The sequence below is a fragment of the Cucurbita pepo genome, chromosome 2, assembly GCF_057944985.1.
Source record: "Cucurbita pepo subsp. pepo isolate OVF chromosome 2, ASM5794498v1, whole genome shotgun sequence".
Lineage (NCBI taxonomy): Eukaryota > Viridiplantae > Streptophyta > Magnoliopsida > Cucurbitales > Cucurbitaceae > Cucurbita > Cucurbita pepo.
In genome coordinates, this window is record NC_141799.1 from 13,796,899 (window position 1) to 13,817,500 (window position 20,602).

The 20,602-nt window shown below is 35.0% G+C and overlaps 3 protein-coding genes across 4 annotated transcripts; 2 read left to right on the plus strand and 1 right to left on the minus strand.

The window, feature by feature from the left end:
• Positions 1 to 204: 204 nt before the first annotated feature.
• LOC111788732 (large ribosomal subunit protein eL38z/eL38y) lies at positions 205 to 1,717 on the minus strand. The gene is made up of 3 exons (XM_023669195.2): positions 1,563 to 1,717; positions 714 to 897; positions 205 to 483 (listed from the first exon to the last, which is right to left on the minus strand). Exons 1-3 carry the CDS (start codon positions 1,563 to 1,565, stop codon positions 461 to 463), a joined length of 210 nt encoding a protein of 69 aa, XP_023524963.1. The 5' UTR covers positions 1,566 to 1,717; the 3' UTR covers positions 205 to 460.
• A 1,534-nt stretch (positions 1,718 to 3,251) lies between these two features.
• On the plus strand, positions 3,252 to 13,136 carry TCP-1 (T-complex protein 1 alpha subunit). 2 transcript variants are annotated; one of them, XR_002814206.2, is made up of 19 exons: positions 3,252 to 3,504; positions 4,349 to 4,475; positions 4,634 to 4,698; positions 5,250 to 5,339; positions 5,438 to 5,524; positions 5,614 to 5,673; positions 5,834 to 5,884; positions 6,502 to 6,597; positions 6,803 to 6,868; positions 7,696 to 7,913; positions 8,157 to 8,253; positions 8,789 to 8,875; positions 9,942 to 10,076; positions 10,370 to 10,474; positions 10,960 to 11,088; positions 11,160 to 11,263; positions 12,063 to 12,153; positions 12,234 to 12,374; positions 12,886 to 13,136. XR_002814206.2 is itself a non-coding variant. In XM_023669191.2 (18 exons), the coding sequence occupies exons 2-18, from the start codon at positions 4,403 to 4,405 to the stop codon at positions 12,315 to 12,317; spliced, it is 1,638 nt and encodes a 545-aa protein (XP_023524959.1). In that variant the 5' UTR covers positions 3,252 to 3,504; positions 4,349 to 4,402; the 3' UTR covers positions 12,318 to 12,646. The 2 variants fall into 2 exon arrangements, 1 of the variants encoding a protein (XP_023524959.1); XM_023669191.2 differs by lacking the exon at positions 12,886 to 13,136 and having other exon boundaries at positions 12,234 to 12,646.
• Positions 13,137 to 13,827: 691 nt separating this feature from the next.
• LOC111788899 (U1 snRNP-associated protein usp106) lies at positions 13,828 to 20,602 on the plus strand. The gene is made up of 13 exons (XM_023669468.2): positions 13,828 to 14,081; positions 14,409 to 14,461; positions 14,975 to 15,143; positions 15,251 to 15,314; positions 16,781 to 16,860; positions 17,005 to 17,158; positions 17,373 to 17,434; positions 17,514 to 17,576; positions 18,138 to 18,196; positions 18,530 to 18,611; positions 19,867 to 19,913; positions 19,996 to 20,250; positions 20,370 to 20,602. The coding sequence occupies exons 1-13, from the start codon at positions 13,935 to 13,937 to the stop codon at positions 20,386 to 20,388; spliced, it is 1,254 nt and encodes a 417-aa protein (XP_023525236.2). The 5' UTR covers positions 13,828 to 13,934; the 3' UTR covers positions 20,389 to 20,602.

The window sequence follows — 20,602 nt, forward strand, 5'->3', positions numbered from 1 at the left end:
TTCTAAGGTTTGATAGCATAAATTTCAACAAGTAAAGATACCGAAGACGATACAACAATCGACAAGCCGAGAGAGAGAGAGAGAGTACTCCCATCAACATCCTTCATAATGCCATAACTTCCAACTAAAACCACCAACAAATTTAATAATTCTGTAAGCAAAACTGTTCATAGGAAGTTTAAGGTCAAATAGAATCGAGGAAAATAAAGGAGCAAACGAGCCAATGGTGATTTGATTGAACTAGAAATCTCGAGTGTTCATAATCTGAAAGAGTTCATAAAATTTAAGAAACACTAAAAGGGAAAACCAACTCCAATATCTCTAGCATATGATGACAAAAATGGGGATCACTTCATAATTAAAACATCCAGCATGACGCGAATACAAAAGAAATGATAAACTTCTCCTTCAGCTCCTGAATTTTTTTCATACCCATCTCAGAAAATGACTCCCTACTTCTTCAAAGATCTTGCACGCTCAAACCTACAAGAAATTAAACCAAACATCTGTGTTGTAATGGAAACAAGTTGAAGAACAAAATTAAGCACAAATTTGAATTCTATGTAGAAATGTAACAAGAACAGTCTATTACTCTATGGCTGTTCTTTCTTGCTGAATAATGAAATGCCACAATTTAATAGTACAGTTCCGAAATCAATCAGACGAACTCGAGAATATACTGTTATAAATTGGGTAAGAACCAAAAAGATTACCTGGTGGAAGAGACTGCTTCAATTTGTCTGCCTTCTCAGAGTCGAACACGCAGAGCGTGTAAAGGTACTTCGAGCAGCGAACCTTAAACTTAACTACATCTTTGCTCCTCTTGATTTTGACAGAACGGGCATCCTTTCTTCTTGCAGTGAGAAGAAAGTCTTTTATCTCGTGGATTTGCTTCGGCTGTCCAAAACAATACACAAGAGGGAATTTCAGCCATACTGTTCTTTTTCAAAAACAATGGTATTCATCAAGTTCATCAACCCATTCAAGACACGGAACAGTTTATGAGAACATCAACTGCAAAAACGATAAATCTATACCATCCATTCACTTCAGGAATGCTTGAAATAATGTGAACTAAATGGGAAGGAGAACCATCCAGACAATGAATGAACGTCAGAACACATAAGACGACACGGAATAGAAGTACCCGACCATAACATTTTTCAGTACAAGCGTAGAGAATCAAAGTTGAGTGACCATGATCATGGCCGAATAGTCGAACTTATACAACTGAAGGAACCTGATCCGAATTCTTATCAGCACCAGATTCTTAGTTCAATTATTCTAAAAGTTTTCGCCAAATATCCAATAATACTATCCTCAACAGCAGGAATAACTTTAGCATTCAAACATTCAATCAAATAATTGGAGAACTCTAGCATACAGAAAGCACAGAAAGCAAGTTATTGATTGGATACAACAGAAACTCGGCCATGAACCCTAGTATGAATCGACACATAGGTAAGTGCATTAACAGAAAAACCAAGAGTGACAAAATGCATCATAGATACGAAGAGCGAAGCAGATGAACAGAAATAAGCATAGACGAGAGGAAAGATCACCATTTTCGGGCGGCTGCGAGAAGAAGAGAGATGACCCGAATGCGAACGGCGTTGTCAAATGGAGAGCGAGTAAGGAATAAGGAGTGCCAGATTTAGGGTTTCAGAAATCCGAGGCCCAAAGGTCCATGGCCCATTCTAAGGTTTGGGGAAACTGACTTAATGGGCCGTATAATCTTATACTTAGTTGGGCCGTAATCTCATACTTAAGTTGGGCCGTATATCTCATACTTAAGTTGGGCCGTATAATCTCATACTTAATGGGCCGCACTATGTTCAACGACTCAATCTTCTTTGACTTAATGAGAGCGACGGGTGAACCAAACCACGTCGAACGACTCGATCTTTTTCAACCCAATAAGAGTGACGACTGAACCAAACCACATCGAACGACTCAACCTTCTTTGAACCAATGAGAGCGACGAGAAAATCAAACCACGTCAAACTACTCAATCTTCTTCGACGAGTCTCCCTCAACCACAAATGTCGTTAACTAAAGCCCGTAAGCGATAACTCAAATTGACCCATGTCCCGAAATGTACTCTCAAAGAAGGCTCACAACAGCTAAAAATAGAGTGTTTCCTCTCCCGCACGATCTCATTACCCACGCCCTATGTCGTTCGTTATTTAGGAGTGCTACAAATTGCTACTAAGATTATCTCTACGAATAACGAAATAGGGAGGGAGTCCCACATTGACTAATTTATGAAATGATCATGGGTTTATAAACAAAGTTAGAGGAGCTTATACTCAAACCAATTAAAATAATTATCAAGTATTATGTTATATGTATTTAATACGAGATACTGATTTAGAAACAATACATTAAATAAATAACACGAGTATATTATATTTATATTATATTTGTTAGCGTTATCCTATATATATTTGGTAACACATTCAAGCCTAGACATTAGATTGCCAACTTATAGGAAAAATTATGTTATACATATTTTAATTTGAAGGGACGGATATACCCTTAATTAATAAAACAATAAATTTTTTAAGATTTGATAAGTAATTTTGTGTTTAGAAATTGTGCCGCATTATAATATATTTATCCTATTTTATTATTTGTATGAAATCATTTAAATTTGTTGCTAATTTATTAAAAAATAAAATAAAATATAATTTAATTTATACATACATATAATATATATATATATATATATATATATATATATATATATATACATACAAGTACTCGAACATTTGCTCGAGTTATTTTCTCTACCCCTTCTTACCTTGAAAAAACAGGGCACCTTCGTCATTGAACCGATAACCATCTTTTGGCTAACTTAGCCTCCTCCGTCCTTCGGGACCAACAAGGAGTAATACAGGAGTATTCACTTGTTGTCTATCGACTACGCCTTTCGGCCTGATCTTAGACCTTGACTCACCCTTCGCCGTGGACGACTCCGTCCTTCGGGACCAACAAGGGGGTAGTACAGGAATATTCACCGGTTGTCCATCGAATACGCCTTTCGGCCTGATCTTAGACCTTGACTCACCCTCTGCCGTGGACGAATCTTGCAAAGAACCCTTAGATTTTCGGGGCATTGGATTCTCATCATATATATATATAAATTTTGTAAACTGAATTTGAATATATATTAGTGGTAAAAAAACCAAAGGAAGTGTGAAATTTGTTTTTACAGCAAAAATAGAATAAAATAAAATAAATTAAAACGAAGAAGTTGGAAGAAACTCGCACCTCAAAACCCTACAACGAGATCGCTTGTGCTAACCCTCACTGGTCTGAACCCTTCCCGCCGTTTCACCTCGAATCTCTGCAACCTCTCAGACTCTCAGCCGTCAAGCCGCCCTGATTTCTCCCATCCATTTCTCTCATCCATTGATCTCCTGCAGCAGATTCATCAACGTCACGCCTCGGAATCGCTCATCTTTCTCACTGGATCGTCCCTCGCCTGCTATCGCTTTCAAGGTTTGTTGGCTGTCTCTCTCTCTCACTCACGGTTCGGTAATGTCGCTTGAATCTCTGATTTACTCCTGAAAACGGAACCCCTTTTCTATTTTGTACTTTGGTTCCGCCTCATTTCATGTTTTAACCCAGTGGACCTTCGCTGTTTGAGTGTTCTCTCGTATCCCCGTTTCTTTGTGGAACACATCAAGCATTTACTTTTCATTTTCAGTGCATTGCGCAGTTGAGAACTCTTTATTCTTCGTGAAGTCTTTTATACTCTCTCTCAGACGTTTCATGGTTTTAGTTTTCGAGCTCGCTTAGCTCTATTTGTTTTACTTTGCTCTGTCTCTGTAATTTTTTTTTTTTTTTTGCATATTGGGTGTCTACAAATCTATTGAAAGATTTCGGTTGTGTTCAGATCCATCAATATTCTCCTGAAATAAAATTTAGAGTAGAGGGTTGCTTGTTTAGTTCTTTTCCTTCTAATTTTTTTTTTTTTTTTTTTTTTTTGAAAGTGAATTGGAAATATTTTATTACTCTTCGTTGTCTCAATGTTAATGATTCTCATATTTGTTGAATGCTGTTTTGATTTATTTGATATATATGGAAGTGGTGGGTTCATGTTCATCAATGATTGCTGAATGCCACCTTCTTATGCCCTTAGAAAATACAACGCCATTAGAAAATACGAATATGATGGCTAACGCTGAAAATACAATGTTCTACTAGTCCATGTTAATAATTTCTAAAGCGGTTAGATCTACGTGTTCATCATGAATGTTATGGAGCATTCTTAAACTTCTCTACGTTTTTTGAATCATAAGAAGCGTTGATAGCATTTTTTCCAATCTTTTTTTCTTAATAGACTCTAGTGTTATCGAGCGTTTACTTCATTTCAACCTTAAGAGGACTCTAAAAGATGGCAATTGCTTCACAAACCCTTGATATATTGGGCGAGAGACAATCTGGTCAGGATGTTCGCACCCAAAATGGTAAATCTTGCAACTTTTCACCTCCATTTCTCTTATTGTCATGTTTTTTTAGCAAGATAGATCCTTCTTTTTTATAACATTTGTGGGTTCTTTTATTTATATTTTAAACGAGTGAGAGACAACGTGAATTACTCATTTGAGTTGTTTGGTGGGTTCAGTTGTAGCATGTCAAGCAGTTGCCAACATTGTGAAATCCTCGCTTGGACCTGTTGGCCTCGATAAGGTATTGCCTCACTTTCCAATTTCTTATACTATTTTGATATAGGTTCTCCTGATGACACTACTTTTTGTTGAAGCATTTTTGAGTCAAAATGCAACGAGTTTGTGTTTTGTATTCATTCTTCTAAGTCTTGATGAATTTTTATTGTACAGCGTATGTATTGTACTCTTAGCATAGAGAAGGAATGTAAAATTTCTAATTGTCTGCAAGTTTAGGAGCTTCCAACGTAGAGAAGGAATGTAAAATTTCAAGTTAATGATGATTATGTTTTGTGTAAATAAAGAGACTGAAACTGTGGTTTTTGCTGGCTATCTTAGCATAGCTCGATTGTTTAAGACATGAGATTGAAACTATTATCTCGACTGGTTAATGCATATACCCTTGACCAAGAGGTCAAAAATTCAAAACCCTCACCCCACATGTTGTTGAATTAAAATAAGAAAAATAATTTCTAATGTTCTCTTTTCTCGTTTGGAAACCTCCTTGTCGTGTCTAATTATGGGCTTGGAGGATTTAATTTACACTATTTATTTATAATTAAAAATATGTACCAGATGCTTGTGGATGACATTGGTGATGTTACAATCACTAATGATGGTGCAACTATTCTCAAGATGTTAGAAGTAGAGCATCCTGCTGCGAAGGTAGGCATATAGCCTTGTTGTTTTCATACATATGTTTAATGTCTTACAATTCTTATTTCTGTCTCTTTTGTGGCAAATTTTTATTTTATGCATTTTAGGTGCTAGTGGAGTTGGCTGAACTTCAAGATCGAGAAGTTGGTGATGGCACAACTTCAGTGGTCATAGTAGCAGCTGAGTTGCTCAAGGTAAGAGTGCTTAATGTACTCAAAATTAAGAAATTATCATTTATTATCATGGACACCTAGAACTTCATTTTCCCCTTGTATCTTTTCAGAGAGCTAATGATTTGGTGAGAAACAAAATTCATCCAACTTCTATAATTAGTGGGTACAGAGTAAGCAACTCTTCTTTCTATTATTCCATTATAGTGAAGTTTTGTTCTGTTTTTCTTTTGCTTAAGATGTCTGTACCACTCCTTTTCTATTGTTTTTTTGTTGTTCTTTTTTGAAGTTTTGATTTTAATATTATGCTTCAATATTTTTTGATGTTGGTAGCTTGCCATGAGGGAAGCATGCAAGTATGTCGAGGAAAAGTTGGCTGTAAAGGTGAGGCATTTCTCGTAAACTAGCTTTGCATAGTTGTTGAAGATATTATATTTATAAATAGATTATGTAAAACCATATGCATTCCGTTTCTGATATGGAAGGACTTGGGTGCAGTGTTTTCCAATAGCCTTTTTCCTAGTGGGACACAATCCCAGTTTAAATACAAAAACTCCACCAATCAAAGAATGCGTAATCAAGCACTTTTACCACCAAAAAAGTTATGTTTAACTTCGTGTTATTATTATTTTTTTTAATGAATAGGCTTTATAAGGTCCTTAATGTCGTCATTAATAATTGGAATAACTTTTTTATTTTTTGTTTTCAATTTTTCAAAAGTCTAGTGTTTTTTTTCTCCTAAAAGTAATTGGGCTGAGTTGGTGAGCTACTTTGTTTAGTTCAATTTCTGTATTCTCCTGCCTTTTATTTTAATGATTCCTCCCCTTCCAATTTACATCAATTTGATCAAGTAATTTTTAAAGCTCCCTTGGTTGTGGAGTGGGCTTGAAGCCTTTTTGTATATCATTCTTCCGTATTTTATACTAACAGAGGTTAGTGAAAAGTTTGGTTTCTTATCCAAACAAAGACAGTTTCTGACATCTATTAATGTGGATGTTCAGGTTGAAAAGTTGGGAAAAGACTCACTTATAAACTGTGCTAAAACAAGCATGTCTTCCAAGTTGATTACGGGTGATAGTGACTTCTTTGCAAACATGGTAAGTTATTGGCTCCTGTATGTTACTAAGTTTGAGGACTTTATTTGAAGGTTTAGTATCATGTTTTTCAATTTATGTGTTTATCTTGATATCTTTTATGTAAAATAATGTTGCCTGTGGTTGCCTTACCAACTTTCATATAAAGTTTCTTTACCAAGTGTTCTTTATTTGGTTGCTTAAGTCTTGCATGTATCTGTGTCTCTAGGTTGTAGATGCTGTGCAAGCAGTCAAGATGACCAACGCAAGGGGAGAAGTTAAATACCCCATTAAGGTTTGTGACTTTTTGGTTTAGTTTCCCAATCAGGGTTTTGGATGAAATATTGTTCTTTTCCTTTTAAAATTGTTTTTTAGTTTAAGTTAGATAACGAAGATTTAGAATCGATGGTATGTGCTACAGTCAGATGTTTATTAATTACGTCTTTACCTACTTTTGGCTACTTTAGAGGAAGACCATTTAAACTTGGATTTATTCTAGTTTTTTTGCTATCCTTTGAAAAATTTCTTGCGTGAAAAATTTGTTTTTTTTTTTTTTTTGAACTTTAGGAAAGAGCACAATGAATTTTGGGATTTAGTTTATTTCAAGGTTTTTTGGGTTCCACGTCTTCCTTGTCTATTACTTTGTGCTGGAAACTATTGGGGCTTTTTGTCCCTTTGATTTCCTTATGGTCTTTAGAGCTCAAGAAAATATGCTTTTGTGGTTTTGTGTTCAAGAAGGGCAATTCTTTGATTCTTTTCTGTTGCTTGTTATTGGAGAGAAATCAGAATTGTTTTCTTAGTGAGAGATGACCGTAGTGTTTTTGTCAACAACGAAAAAAAAAGAATTTTCTTCCACATAGTTTTAATGCTCTCTCCCCTGTTGCAACTAGGCTCACATGGTGCCATCTTTCTCAACCCCTTTCCTAACATTCACGGCTTCTCCACTATCACAGAAGCTATATGGAGCTGTGAAAAGAGATCATTAGCTATTGATTGAAAAATCATCTAAATTAAGAGCATGCTATCATGGTGTAAAGCTAGATTCTTGATAAGTGTGCAAGTTAAGATAAGTATTTGTTGAACTAGAATTTAGTATTTTTTGTTTTCTAATTTGTGTTTCAGGGAATCAACATTTTGAAAGCTCATGGAAAGAGTGCAAAAGATAGCTACCTGTTGAATGGTTATGCTCTAAATAGTGGTCGAGCAGCTCAAGGAATGCCAATTAGAGTTGCACCTGCAAGGATTGCTTGCCTTGACTTCAATCTCCAAAAGACAAAAATGCAGCTTGGCGTACAAGTTCTTGTCTCAGACCCTAGGGAACTTGAGAAAATTCGTCAGAGGTATTTGATAGCACTCAAATTGCTTTTAAGCATGATGCACCCAGAAGTTCTATTGAGTCAAATTATGGTTTTTTTGTTCCTAAAGATCTCTTCACTGCCATTTCTATTTGGAATTTTCACACGCTACAGTATATGCCTATCTTTTCGAAATCTTCTAAGTAGCCTTTTTTATTAATCAAAATCTACAATTCTTGTACTGTTTTAACCTTTTTGTTTGGCAATTATGGCGCATCTTGTTCACAGGGAGTCTGATATGATGAAAGAACGCATTGAAAAGCTTCTGAAAGCTGGGGCAAATGTTATTCTCACCACGAAAGGGATTGATGACATGGCACTGAAGGCAAGCTTCTTTAGTTTTTGTTGTCATTTATGATATGACTGCTTTCAGCTGTACCCTACTAATTAGTGTCTACTATTTGTCTGGGATTATTTTCTGATGTCTATTATGTTAGCTGGTTTGTGTTTAAATGTTGTGCACTCATTCAAGATAATGTAATGCATTCCTGGATATCTAATGTAGAACTTTTTCCTATTGTGTCTGTTTATGTGGGCCTGAGTGGATATGATTCTCTTGTTTGTACTTGTGTTGATTCTAATTGATTCTTGGAGAACATTAAACAATGTTAGAAAAACATTTTGGATAATTTTTTGAAAATAAGTTAGTACCCCATTTAAACATTATGTTTTTGAATTCTTCTGTCATTACATTATTTGAGTTGGTGAAATGGAATGTTTTCCTGTAAATGGATTTTCTGATTTTATGAGGTTTATGTTGTTCTGTTGTATTTGTATTGCCATTGATGTATAAATTTTTTTAGTAATTTGTTGGTATAATTTTTAACTTTTTTCCAAGTACATTTTTATTTCTATGACAGTATTTTGTGGAGGCGGGTGCTATTGCTGTTAGGCGAGTAAAAAAGGAGGACATGCGCCATGTTGCCAAGGCTACTGGAGCAACCATGGTATGCAAATACCCTTTCTTATGTATCAAATGTCCATTTCATTTAATCTGCCAGTTTGTTTCATTGTAGATGGTCTCAAATATTGGACCGCACGGTTATTATTGCTTGTGCTCATAGCAGATTGCTAAATAGAAGGCTTTGGTTTTTCGTTTTCGTTCCATTATATTATGTATAAAAACTCAAGTATTTTCATAATTCTCTTCGCATGCTTAGAACACTTTTTTTGTGTATTGCACTTTCCTTAGTGTTTCGGGGAAGTTTATATTAAGCTTTTGAACTGTGGGTTCGCTATCTTGGGAGGAGTGGATGGAGAGAAGTAGTAGAAACTTTAGAGGGGTGGAGAGGTCTATTGACCTTCAACAAAGAGGCAAAGTCAAAACCACTCAAGGTTGATAATTTCTGTTGATGAAATTGGTGAGAAGAAAATTCGTTGTGGTTTTGTCCACGTGAAGAGGCATACTGATGAACATTATCATCGAGTCTGTAGTTAGTGGCTTGGATTTTGTGAATAAATAATAAGAAGGTAGGATTATGTTTCACATTATTTTAGATAACGAGTTTGCTGTTGCTGGCTGCTACACTTTACTTTTTTCATTTAAACAAAATGATATATTATATAATAAATAAGTATATAATATTTTTTTTAAACTAATGCTACAATGTACACATAACTGAAAATAATGTACTTGATGAATTTTGTTCAATTTGGTTCAACATCTGTTATGTTGAATTGCTAACTGAATCAATATAGTTAACCAGATGGAATCTACTTGTTTTGGTTTAGCTTTTTACACTCCTAGGACCTATGGTTGTCTCGTTTAGCAGAGGGTAGTGTTAGGGAGAGGAGGGCATTCAATTATTTGTGTGGTGCCTATGTGAGCTTTTTTCAGTGAAATAAAGCTTCCGATCCTCTTTTTATCTAAGCTACCGATCATGTTTAGGACTTTCTACGCCACTTTGTTATACAATGTCTAATATCTTATGCCAATAGCTTTTACTGAGCCAGAAATCAATTATTGTTAGTATTTGTTATTAATTGCTATCCTTCCTGTTCATGGGTCTGTAGGTTTCAACATTTGCTGACATGGAGGGTGAGGAAACGTTTGAGCCATCACTTCTTGGATATGCTGATGAGGTCGTAGAGGAAAGAATTTCTGATGATGATGTCGTTTTAATAAAGGGTGCTAAAACTACTAGTGCGGTAAGTGACTTTGTCCAAGCTCAAGCTGTTTGGAAGCTACTTGTCAAACCTAATCTTATCAAATTACTAATTCTTTAAGTAATGGTGTAGACTGTTTGGTTGGATTTCTAACCAAGATACATTGTTCAAATTATTACCTGCGGTTAATAATTTACTTGAAAATGGGTTTGAAAATAGATAAGATTTTGTGTGATTGCTGAACAATGGGAAGTAATTTAATTATTATTTACATTGTGCATTATTTTTCTCTTTTTCTGAGAAATAATATGATTTCAAAAAATATTATTCTTTAGGTCTCCTTGATCCTTAGAGGCGCGAATGACTATATGCTCGACGAGATGGAGAGAGCTTTGCATGATGCATTATCTATTGTCAAAAGGACCCTTGAGTCCAATACGGTAATGCTTGATTTCTTTTGAGTTCAGTAGCCTGTGTAATCTTATTCTCTCAATTGACGGCATGGTGGATGTTCATTAACTGCTTATATTCGATTAATGGAACAAAAAATAATTAAAGAACCTCAAAAGCCAATGGAGATCAAAGAACTTTCCAATGGAACGTCAACTGAGGAGAACGAGTAAAAGAAAGCCCTATATAACGTACTCCTAAGAGAAAAAACAAATAATATCCCTACTTTCCCTCTCCCTAAAGCTTCTCCGAAGTTAAATTTCCAAACGGGACCTTAATCACCTTAGTTCAAAATACCTCTCTTTTATGCTGTTTTTGGTTCAATTACTACCAACCAATTCCTTGTTTTTGACTGTTTTAAATTAAACAGATAATTGGATGATATAGCTTTGCTGAAAGAATTAGAAACTTATATTTGTTCGTTATTCAGCTGCCCAATTACCTATTTATGTCGTTGATTGTGTTGATCATACAGGTGGTAGCAGGTGGTGGTGCAGTTGAATCTGCATTGTCTGTGTATTTGGAATATCTTGCAACAACTCTAGGCTCCCGCGAGCAGTTGGCAATTGCTGAGTTTGCAGAATCTTTATTAATTATCCCGAAGGTATGTGATAATGAAGCAAATTTCGGAAATGTTTTTGTGTCATGATTGTCACTTGCATGTTCGTTTTGTAGGTACTTGCTGTCAATGCTGCTAAGGACGCTACTGAGTTAGTTGCCAAACTACGGGCTTATCACCACACAGCACAAACCAAGGCAGATAAGAAGCATCTATCTAGGTATTTTAATTATGGCAGTAATATGCTCATCTGTCCTGCTAAGTTTTCTTCTTCGGGAGGAAGCATTTTTTTTTATCTTACACCACGAATTTGCATCGTACTTTTTTTCATTATTGAAAAAAGCCTAAGAAGCGCGGATATTAACGAGATATAACAGTATTGTGACACCAATTTTTTAAAAACGTAGTCCATAGGGTTCAGCATAATAGTTAAAATATGCGGTCTCTTAATGGTTTCTTTTTCCTTTTTCTTTACCATTTTATTTTTCATTTCAAGGGGTTTTCTTTGAGAGGAGCGATTTAGAAGAAAGTAGAGGGGGTTTCATTTAGTTAATTGGAATGCTTTGTCGAAACTCTAAAACGTTGGTTTGGAGATACAATAATTTTGAAAGCAACAATATAGCCCTCCTCTTGAGGTGGCTGGGATTCTACTGAGATGAGGCATAGAGAGGGATTAGAGAGACTGGGGGTGCGGGGCTTTTATTGTTTTTTTAACATATGATTTTTGTCTGTTGGTTGGTGAAGGCTTTAGTAAAATAGTTGACAAGAACCGTAGATATTTTGTCTTGATTTATAGTGCGGTGTCACTCACTAAATGAGTGTGAATGGGACATTGCGGTCTTGTTTTATTCTTTAACTTAAATAGATTGGTCATCAAAATATTTGGTGGTGACAACTATAACTCATCTCTTTTCTTTTTCTTTTTGGTTTCTGTTTGAGTTGGGATTACACTGGTTTGTTTTAGCTTCAACCTGTTTTTATTAGTATGTTTATTGCTTTTGCTTCCATTCTTCGAGCAGCATGGGACTAGATCTATCCAATGGAACCATACGCAATAACTTGGAAGCTGGTGTCATTGAACCAGCCATGAGCAAAGTCAAGATAATTCAGGTAAATGGCTTTTAAATTTGCCTATATATTTATTCTTTAGCAACCTTCTTCATACTCATTTTCCTCCCAAAATCTTCCAGTTTGCAACTGAAGCAGCGATTACTATTCTTCGTATTGACGACATGATCAAGCTTTACAAGGATGAAACTCAAAATGAGGAGTAATAGGGTGTTTTGTCATGATTCTGGATGGAAGATTACTGGCATTGATATTTTGAATAGGTAGCCATCCTGCTCAGACTTGAGTTTATTATTATAAAGTAGATTTGTATTCAGGGCATTTCTATCAACTGTGTTCTTTATATCGACAATTCTTAGAGCTACTGATCCTCGGCACCTTTTGTTGCCAGTGGGTCATTTTGGAGAAATTTTGGTCACCCTATTTAGAAATGTGCTTTCCTGTAATTTTTAACACTGATTTTGGATTTAGTGGTGTGTTAATATGTTTTGAGTGGTCTGTTATGGAAATCCTTTAGAATAGGGCCTTTGATTCAGTGTCGTTTTAGTAATTAAATCGTTCGATTGATGTTCGTTCCCCATACGTATCGTTGCATTCAAAACCTATGCTTAAAGTGTTTTAGCAATGCATCACACCTGCATTTTGGCTTCAGCTGTTTGGTCCTTACTTTCTACACAGTAGTTGTCTAGTTTACCTAAACATGTATTATGTGAGTTGTTCCTTTATTTAGTATTTTTAAAACGTTTTTACCTTCATTAAAATATTTTTGTTCAGGTACATTTAGAAAGAAGAGTGAAGAGCATGAGTTCTCAAAGAAGTAATTTACAAATCTCTCTACCCTTTCTTTTCATTACGCTCTTACTTGGTTTGTTCGTGTCGAATTTATCACCTCGCCCTTTTAGTTTATACGTTAAATTACATATTTAGTCTCCGAACATTTAAGTTTGTGCCTATTTTATCCTTGAATTTTTATGGATTCTTAAATGTCGAGAAGTGTTCAATAGTATTTGACTTCCAACCTCGTATCTTGGACTTATTTGACTTTTTGTAAAAATTCACGCATCTACTAGATACAAAATTAGAGAAATAAGGTCCGTTGAGACCTCTACTTATTTAATTGAGAACTTGTAATTGAAGTCTTGAGGAATATAATTATGATAAAAGCCCTTGTATAAATTGAACGTGTAAAATCATTTTCAAATATGCCGAATTTCATGTCCTAAATTACATACATAGATTAAAATAAATTGTTTTCATTCGAAAAGTAAAAGTTACTTTCAGATTTGTGTTTATTTAGTTTATAAACTTTTAATAATATCAAGCAAATCAATAAACCTTAATTTTGTTTTAGATCCACTTTCAATTTTATAAAATTTAATTTTACTTTCGAAATCTATAAAATTTTAATTTTTTGTGTTAGGAACAAGTTCGTGAATTTAAAATATATCAAAATTAAAAATGAATTAGAAATTAAATTGTAAACTCTATAGTCCAAAATTGCAATACAAAGTTAAAGTTCAAAAGAAAAATGTGTAATTTTTAAACTTGAAATTGTAATTTTTTTGAATTACCAAAGTACCCCGGGCAGGACTCAAAAGTCGGGTTTAGATCGACCCGACATTCTGGCGGGCCTTCTGATGCTTCAGGCTTCGGGCAGCAAAAAGAATGTGGAAATCCACCCTGACACCCGGAAAAGATTTGACCCGAAAACTCTAAATCAAATCAAACCCTAATTCTGTATTTGCTTCCGATAGCCTCGCTCCTTGAGCAGAGACACCCTTTGGGGAGAAGGTTTTCCTAGAGAGAGCTACGCAGAGACAGCCATGGATGCTTTTAGAAGGCAACTCGACCAGCTAATGGGCGCCAATCGAAATGGCGATGTGCAGGAAGTTAGCCGCAAGTACTACGACCGCGATGTGTGCCGCATGTTCTTAGTTGGGCTTTGTCCTCATGAACTCTTCCAACTCACGGTTAGATCAATTCATGTTTTCATCTATTTCCTACTGAGTTTTTGTTTCTTGGTTCTTCGATTTCTTTTGTTAGTCAGAATACTGGCGACTCGTATTTTTTATGCTGTTATTGGTTGGTTCTCGGGTTTTTGTTGGTTTAGTTGTTAGGAAAAATCAGGGTGATCAGCCGTCTTGAAATGGAAAAGTGGAGAGGAAAAATGCCGAGGATAATTTGTTTTGTTGCAGTGGGAAATTGATTTTTGCTACGATGATTTGTGTTTTTTTGCTGTTGTTAAAATATTAACTTATTTGTATAATATTTTAATTGAAATTCATTTTCTGTTTCAGAAAATGGATATGGGTCCATGCCCGAAGATCCACTCCTTGCAACTTAGGAAAGAGTATCCTTGATTAAGTTACAGGGTGTTTGTTTTTTATAGCATTGCTGGAAGTACTTCGACGTATTTCTTTTCTTGTACCTTACTATCGTGCTAGAGCCTTGGAGTTGGTTAATTTTCTATGATAATTTGGCTTGAAAATGGAAGTTTTATTATGCGGTAGTCGATTTTTAGGAGTTTCTGGAAGGGCACTCATATCGTTCAGTCAACTCTATACTGTATTTTTTGTGAAGATTTATAATTTTCGTGAACAATAAAGGGGACTCGTACCATTCCGTCTACTCTAGTTCCCAATTTGTCTACATTCAGCCCAATAAAAAAATTCGTTGAGCCATGTATTGCCTGCAGCATATAGATGTTACTCATAAAAAACCCGTGCTCAAGTTGTATAAATTTCTACCTATCTAAGTCTAAATCAGTTTAAGGGATTCCTAATTACATAAAGGCAATTAGGTGGAATTGGAAGATTTCAAATGTGGTTCGTTTGTTTCCCAGAGGTTCTTTAACTCTTTCTAGATATGAAGAAGCAAAGACTAAAGGGGTTCATAACTACGACAGAGACTTGGAGGATGTTATAGATCGTCTCATTATTGAGTGTGATAGAAAAATTGCTAGAGCCTTGAAGCGACTTGAGGAGGAAGATGCAAAAGCAGCTATTGCAATTTCTGTCTCTGAAGTCACCCAGGTACTTGTCCTTGGTGATCTAATTTTTTTTAATAAATAAGAAACTTGAGTAACATGAGGTGATGCATATATAATTCTATTTATCTATTTAATTGATTGTTATTACAGATACCTGAGGTTCTTGAGTTATCAAAGCAAATTAAAGAGAAGTTGAAAGAAGCCGACCAATATGGTATTTTTATTTCAATTGGTGGAAGAATTATGTAGTTCTTTATTGAATCAAATTTTCAAGATATATCTTTCCATATAATTGATTGCTTATCTTTTTATATTGGAATAATCAGAATTGTGTCAAAATGTTAACGATCCCCAATCATTCACAATTCTGTCTCCCTATTACGAGTGGTGGATAATGTTTTATTTTTCAATTGGAAGTGCATGTACGAAACCTTGAGTGGTGGGGTGCATGTGTTTGAGTTTTGGGTTCGTATTTATTTGTATCTCTTCTGGAAGCAATGAATCCTATCTTTTCTGATGTAATTTTTTTATAAAAAATTTGACCAATTGATTTTTTTGATAATCTAAAAAGTGGGTCAATGCTGTTTTGATTGCTTTGTTACCTTACATCTAGAGGTTATAGATCTAGTAGGTAATGCTTATAAACACAAACATTTTGTTTGTAGCAAACTGTCCATATTTGACATGTCCACAGCATGGACATGCTGGAACTTGAGCATGTGAAAAACATCCTAAAAACTGATTGTCTATTACTTTTTAATTTTGTTGGCACAATAAGACACTACTTTAGCACGTTAGGATTTGTTTTTTTTTTTATAATTTAATTTAATTTTTTTATGGAATTATACTAGTCAGCCACTTTTTATTGAGTATATGAGGCTGTTTTAGCCATAGCCGGAAACCTTGTTAAACAGATACATAGAGTGAACTGATGGATGAGAAATTGGATCCATTGCAATCCGAGATTTAGTTTACCTTTTTCTAGTCTAGTAGTACCTAGGAGTAGGAAGATAGCTAGGGATCATCAAGGTTTGAGGACTACCTTGTGCTTCCTAAGGAAGTGATGTTGAAGTGGAAGCTATCAACAATGAATTTTGACCAATTTTTTTGTTCCATCGAACAATTATCCAGTCCCCACTATGGGACGTTGACCACCACCACAAATAAGTCTCACTCAGCCATCAGTGCTCATTTGGAACATCTATGCATAAAAAAGCAACTAAAAGAAGACCAGGTTTCCTTTGGCCTTGGTGGTAATGTCAGGCCTCCTGTTTTAAACTCCTGTTAATTGGGAAATAGAGTGTCTGTGTGTTAGTAGTATATGTTCCTTATAACTTGAGGAAATGGCGGGGTGGAAAGGACTACTGTTTCAGGAAGTGCCCACTTCCAAATTGGTGATAGAATGTCTGTGCTGATCTTCACTCCTTTTTGCTCAACATACATAACACTCCAATGCCAAACAATATATATTGAGCTTGAGGATGTTGTCTGTTTATGTTACTTCAGTTCAAAAAATTGTGCTGTTTTTCTCCTTTCCTTTCTATTTGTTGGCTTTGTTAGGTATTAGAGATTCTATACTTGTTTTTAATTTCATTGATCGCTTCTAGTACTTTTATTGAGAAGTTGAAGCTAAGGAAGTCTTTCTTTATATGACTTGAAACTTTCTATCAAATATTGCAGATCTTGAGGGCAAGACAGATCTTAAAATTCGAGTTTTGGAGGTTGTAGAAGAGTTGAGGACATTACGAGCTGACAAACAGGTACATATAATATTTTTGGATGTAAAATAGTTGAACCTTCTATCTCTATGCTTATAATTTTAACCACAATAGATGTCATAATTGTTTTTTTTTTTTGTTTACATGCAAAGTGAGTTATCTAACTTTTAAATGAATTTTTAACAGTCGATGCTTCTTTTAGACGCTTTTAACAAAGATAGGGCATCTTTACCTCAACCTCTGCCAAACCCACCGCCTCTGGCTCCTTTGCCTGTTGTAGCTCCTGATCCTCGTACACAGGAGATGATAAATGAGAAGTTGAAGAAGGCTGAGGAACTGGGTAAGTTTTATTCAACATAACACTAGGCTACATTGTGAATTTCTGAGTGAAGTATGTCAGAATAATGTTTTGTTCATCGTATCATTTATTTTTTGATGAAATGATTGATAATAATTGAAATGTAATTGTGTGTAGAACTAATAGTTGTCAGTTGCATGAGGATTGGACGTTTACTTTTTGCACTTCTGCTAATTAGTGGTGTTAATTTCTACAGGTGAGCAAGGAATGATTGACGAGGCTCAAAAAGCATTGGAGGAAGCTGAAGCACTCAAGAAGGTTTGTCTCTCATTCTTTAGCAGAGACTATGTACATCGATGTTTTCTACTTTTCGTAAGCACTTTTCATTTTTGTTCAGCTACCAGCTAGGCAGGAGCCAGTGATGGATTCTTCCAAATATACTGCTGCTGATGTGCGAATTGTGAGTCTTCTTTCTCTCGTGAAACCTACTCATCTCTTTGGCAAAACATGATGCATTTCCTTTCCATTTGAAAGCTACTTCAGTATTAGAATATCCACATAAAAAAGCTATTTATGCCATGGGTAACGATCAATGTTTTTCATCTTGGGTCTGTTCCATCTCAATATGTGGATGTAGATATGGCTTTTCATATCACCAAGGAAAAAATTTCTTCCAAATATATATTGATTTATTTATGGCTTGTTTGGGACTTATCTTAGTAATTTATTCTTGAGATGCATAAATAGTGCACCTTGGATTAGCAAAAATTATGTTAACATTGACATAATTATGTTAACCTTGGATTAGCTGTGGTGACGGAATTTTGCAATTTAGTTGTCTGAAGATTTCTGCTGTGATGTTTAAGAAATGGTTAAAGACATCAAACAAATGAACTTGGCAATTGTTAAGTGGGTGGCTGCAATAATATGGCTTGAGTTTATTGTAAAGTTCAAAGCTTACAAATTTATTTGTATCTTATATGAATAATCAAGTAATTTCACTTGTTTTGTATTTACCCAGACGGATCAAAAGCTGCGTGTGTGTGACATTTGTGGAGCATTTTTAAGCGTTTATGACAGGTAAAATTTGACTCTACAACTTATACATGTTCTTTTAATGATCTAAGTTTTTTGAGGAAATTGTAAAGTTAGTATTTGGGGTTTCCAAGTGCTCAGTTTTGACCCGACAATTATACCTCCTTTTCCCCAGCAGGCTCTTGGGCCCAGTTTTACGAGGATAACTTTTCCAGCTAAAGACTGTGCGTTATTTCTGTTTATATTTGTGGATCATGCTATTGTTGCTTAGAATGTTTTGGGGAACCATGCTTGCATGTTTTTGTAATTTCCAGAATGAATGTAAATTCATGAGGTTTTGTTTTGGTATTAGACCATTTTAATTTCTTTTTCTTTCAGTGATCGTCGTTTGGCAGATCATTTTGGAGGAAAGCTTCATCTTGGCTATATGCAAATCCGTGAAAAGCTAGCAGAGCTTCAGGTTAGATAATTTTAATCTTATGCATGTTATCTATTTTTGAAAAGAAAAGGAAAAAAAAAAGTTATAAACTATTAGAAGACGTCTACAATCTCTAAGCATAGTCATAGTCAATACAATCATTTGAGTTTTTCTAATGTTGAAAATGAATCAATGTATACATATGTTTCATTAGAAAATTGAAAAATATAGTCCCCTCAGAAAATGACGTTTTTTTGGGTCTGTGTTATGTCTGTGTCCTGTGTCTCTGTTTATGCTTTTTTGTTGATGACTTCTTGCCTGCCCTCTTTCTCAAGTACTTTGATCAGCTATGTTTAAGAGTGAATAGAGAAATGTTTCGATCTGGTCATTTCGTTTTATCATTCTTTTTCTGGTTGGTGCTAGCATTTGCATCTTCTATTTGAATCTTTTAATTGACAGTTTGTGAGATGTGAAGTTTGGTTCATTATAAAACCTTGTATGAACTGTGAATTAGGTTTTGTTTGTATGCGTAGATCTTGATTACTCTCGGTGGAATTATCTTTTGATATTCAATTGGGAAAATTGCACACATCATCCCTGAAATTGTTGTGGCAATTACACCCTTAAAATTTCAATTATTGAATATGAAATAATTTTATAATTTTTAAATGTTCTTGAAATTGAAATTTTTGGAATTAATTGTAACGCACCTCTATGGTTTGATGTCTTAATTAGTTTAGGAGTGGTTTATGCATTTTTCAGTTGGCCACTAATGGATTTGTATTGATTATTATTATTATCATTATTTTAAAATTTTAGAAAGAGAAACCAAACTTTCTGTAAGAATAAATGAAAGAATATAAAGGGAATAAAAAAGATCAACCTCCAAAATGTGTATAACAAGAGATTTCAAAGACAAAATGAGACCTCAAAGATATTTACTAAAAGCTTTGCACACACTAATGCTCAATGAGTGGTGTGATACTCAACAAAGGACCACATTTCAATCCAAGGTATCTCGATCTCTAAAAATTTTTGTTCCTTTTCCTCAAAGGGTTCAAGTCATGAAATGCTCTGAGAATGTGATTCTAACAACGTATAGTTCAAGGTTACGTTTTGTTTACATCATGCTTGTGTATGTGAGATGTTGTGTTTATGAACTGAGGTTTACAACTTGAGATTAACAGCGTTCCTTACTTATGATAAGGATCCTTATGCCGCTGACATTATGTGATTTTCCTCCATTGGATTACCATGATGTGTTGTTTCAATTGTATTCTTGTCACTTCTTTGCTAGGAAGAAAGAAACAAAAGCCGCAAGATTGATCGACATGATGATCAACGGTAAATGTTGTTCTTATTCCTAAATTATTATTATTATTTTTTACAGTAATATGTTTTTCAATATCTGAATGCTTTCTTTCAGATCGAAGGAGCGAAGTAGAGAACCTGATAGAGAACCAAGTAGGGATCGTGACCGTGACCGTGACCGTGCTGATAGTCGTGACCGTGGAAGAGATAATGATCGTAGGAGCAGGGATCGTGATAGATATAATGATCGGGATCGTTATGACCGAGACCGCAACAGGGACCCAGATCGCTCTTATGATTCTAGAAGTCGTCGCCATTCACGCTCACGATCAACAGACCGTGAACGTTCAAGGGACTATGATCGTCACAAGTACTGTTAAATTTCAAATACCACGTTTCTTATTAACAAAAAATCAAATACCACATGGATATAATGAGTGATTCTTCTTTTTAGTTATGACCGTTTGTTCTTTTTCACTCTTTGTGCAGGCGACGTGACCGGTACTAGTACTAAACAGATCTTACGAATGGGTCCAATGGAAGTGAAGGTACAGGTTTATGTCCTGTGTTTCTTCCTATATTTTGAGTGCAGTTGGCTGTATCTTCTCTAATGATTTTATAATGACCACCACAAGGTTATGTTGACTGTACTTTTGAGAGGTATGGTTGTACTGATTACTGGAATTTTATATGTAGCTGTTAGTGGAGTAGTTTCCTTGCAA

Bases quoted from the DNA above. Each gene is read 5' to 3' on its own strand.
- LOC111788899 (XM_023669468.2), top strand. From the start codon at position 13,935: ATGGATGCTTTTAGAAGGCAACTCGACCAGCTAATGGGCGCCAATCGA. The intron at 17,577-18,137 runs GTGAGTCTTCTT...GTATTTACCCAG, and splicing joins CTGCTGCTGATGTGCGAATT to ACGGATCAAAAGCTGCGTGT. The intron at 19,914-19,995 runs GTAAATGTTGTT...GCTTTCTTTCAG, and splicing joins GATCGACATGATGATCAACG to ATCGAAGGAGCGAAGTAGAG.
- LOC111788732 (XM_023669195.2), bottom strand. The intron at 484-713 runs GTAATCTTTTTG...AATTTCTTGTAG, and splicing joins GAAGCAGTCTCTTCCACCAG to GTTTGAGCGTGCAAGATCTT.
- TCP-1 (XM_023669191.2), top strand. From the start codon at position 4,403: ATGGCAATTGCTTCACAAACCCTTGATATATTGGGCGAGAGACAATCT. The intron at 5,674-5,833 runs GTAAGCAACTCT...TGATGTTGGTAG, and splicing joins CTATAATTAGTGGGTACAGA to CTTGCCATGAGGGAAGCATG. The intron at 10,475-10,959 runs GTAATGCTTGAT...TTGATCATACAG, and splicing joins GGACCCTTGAGTCCAATACG to GTGGTAGCAGGTGGTGGTGC.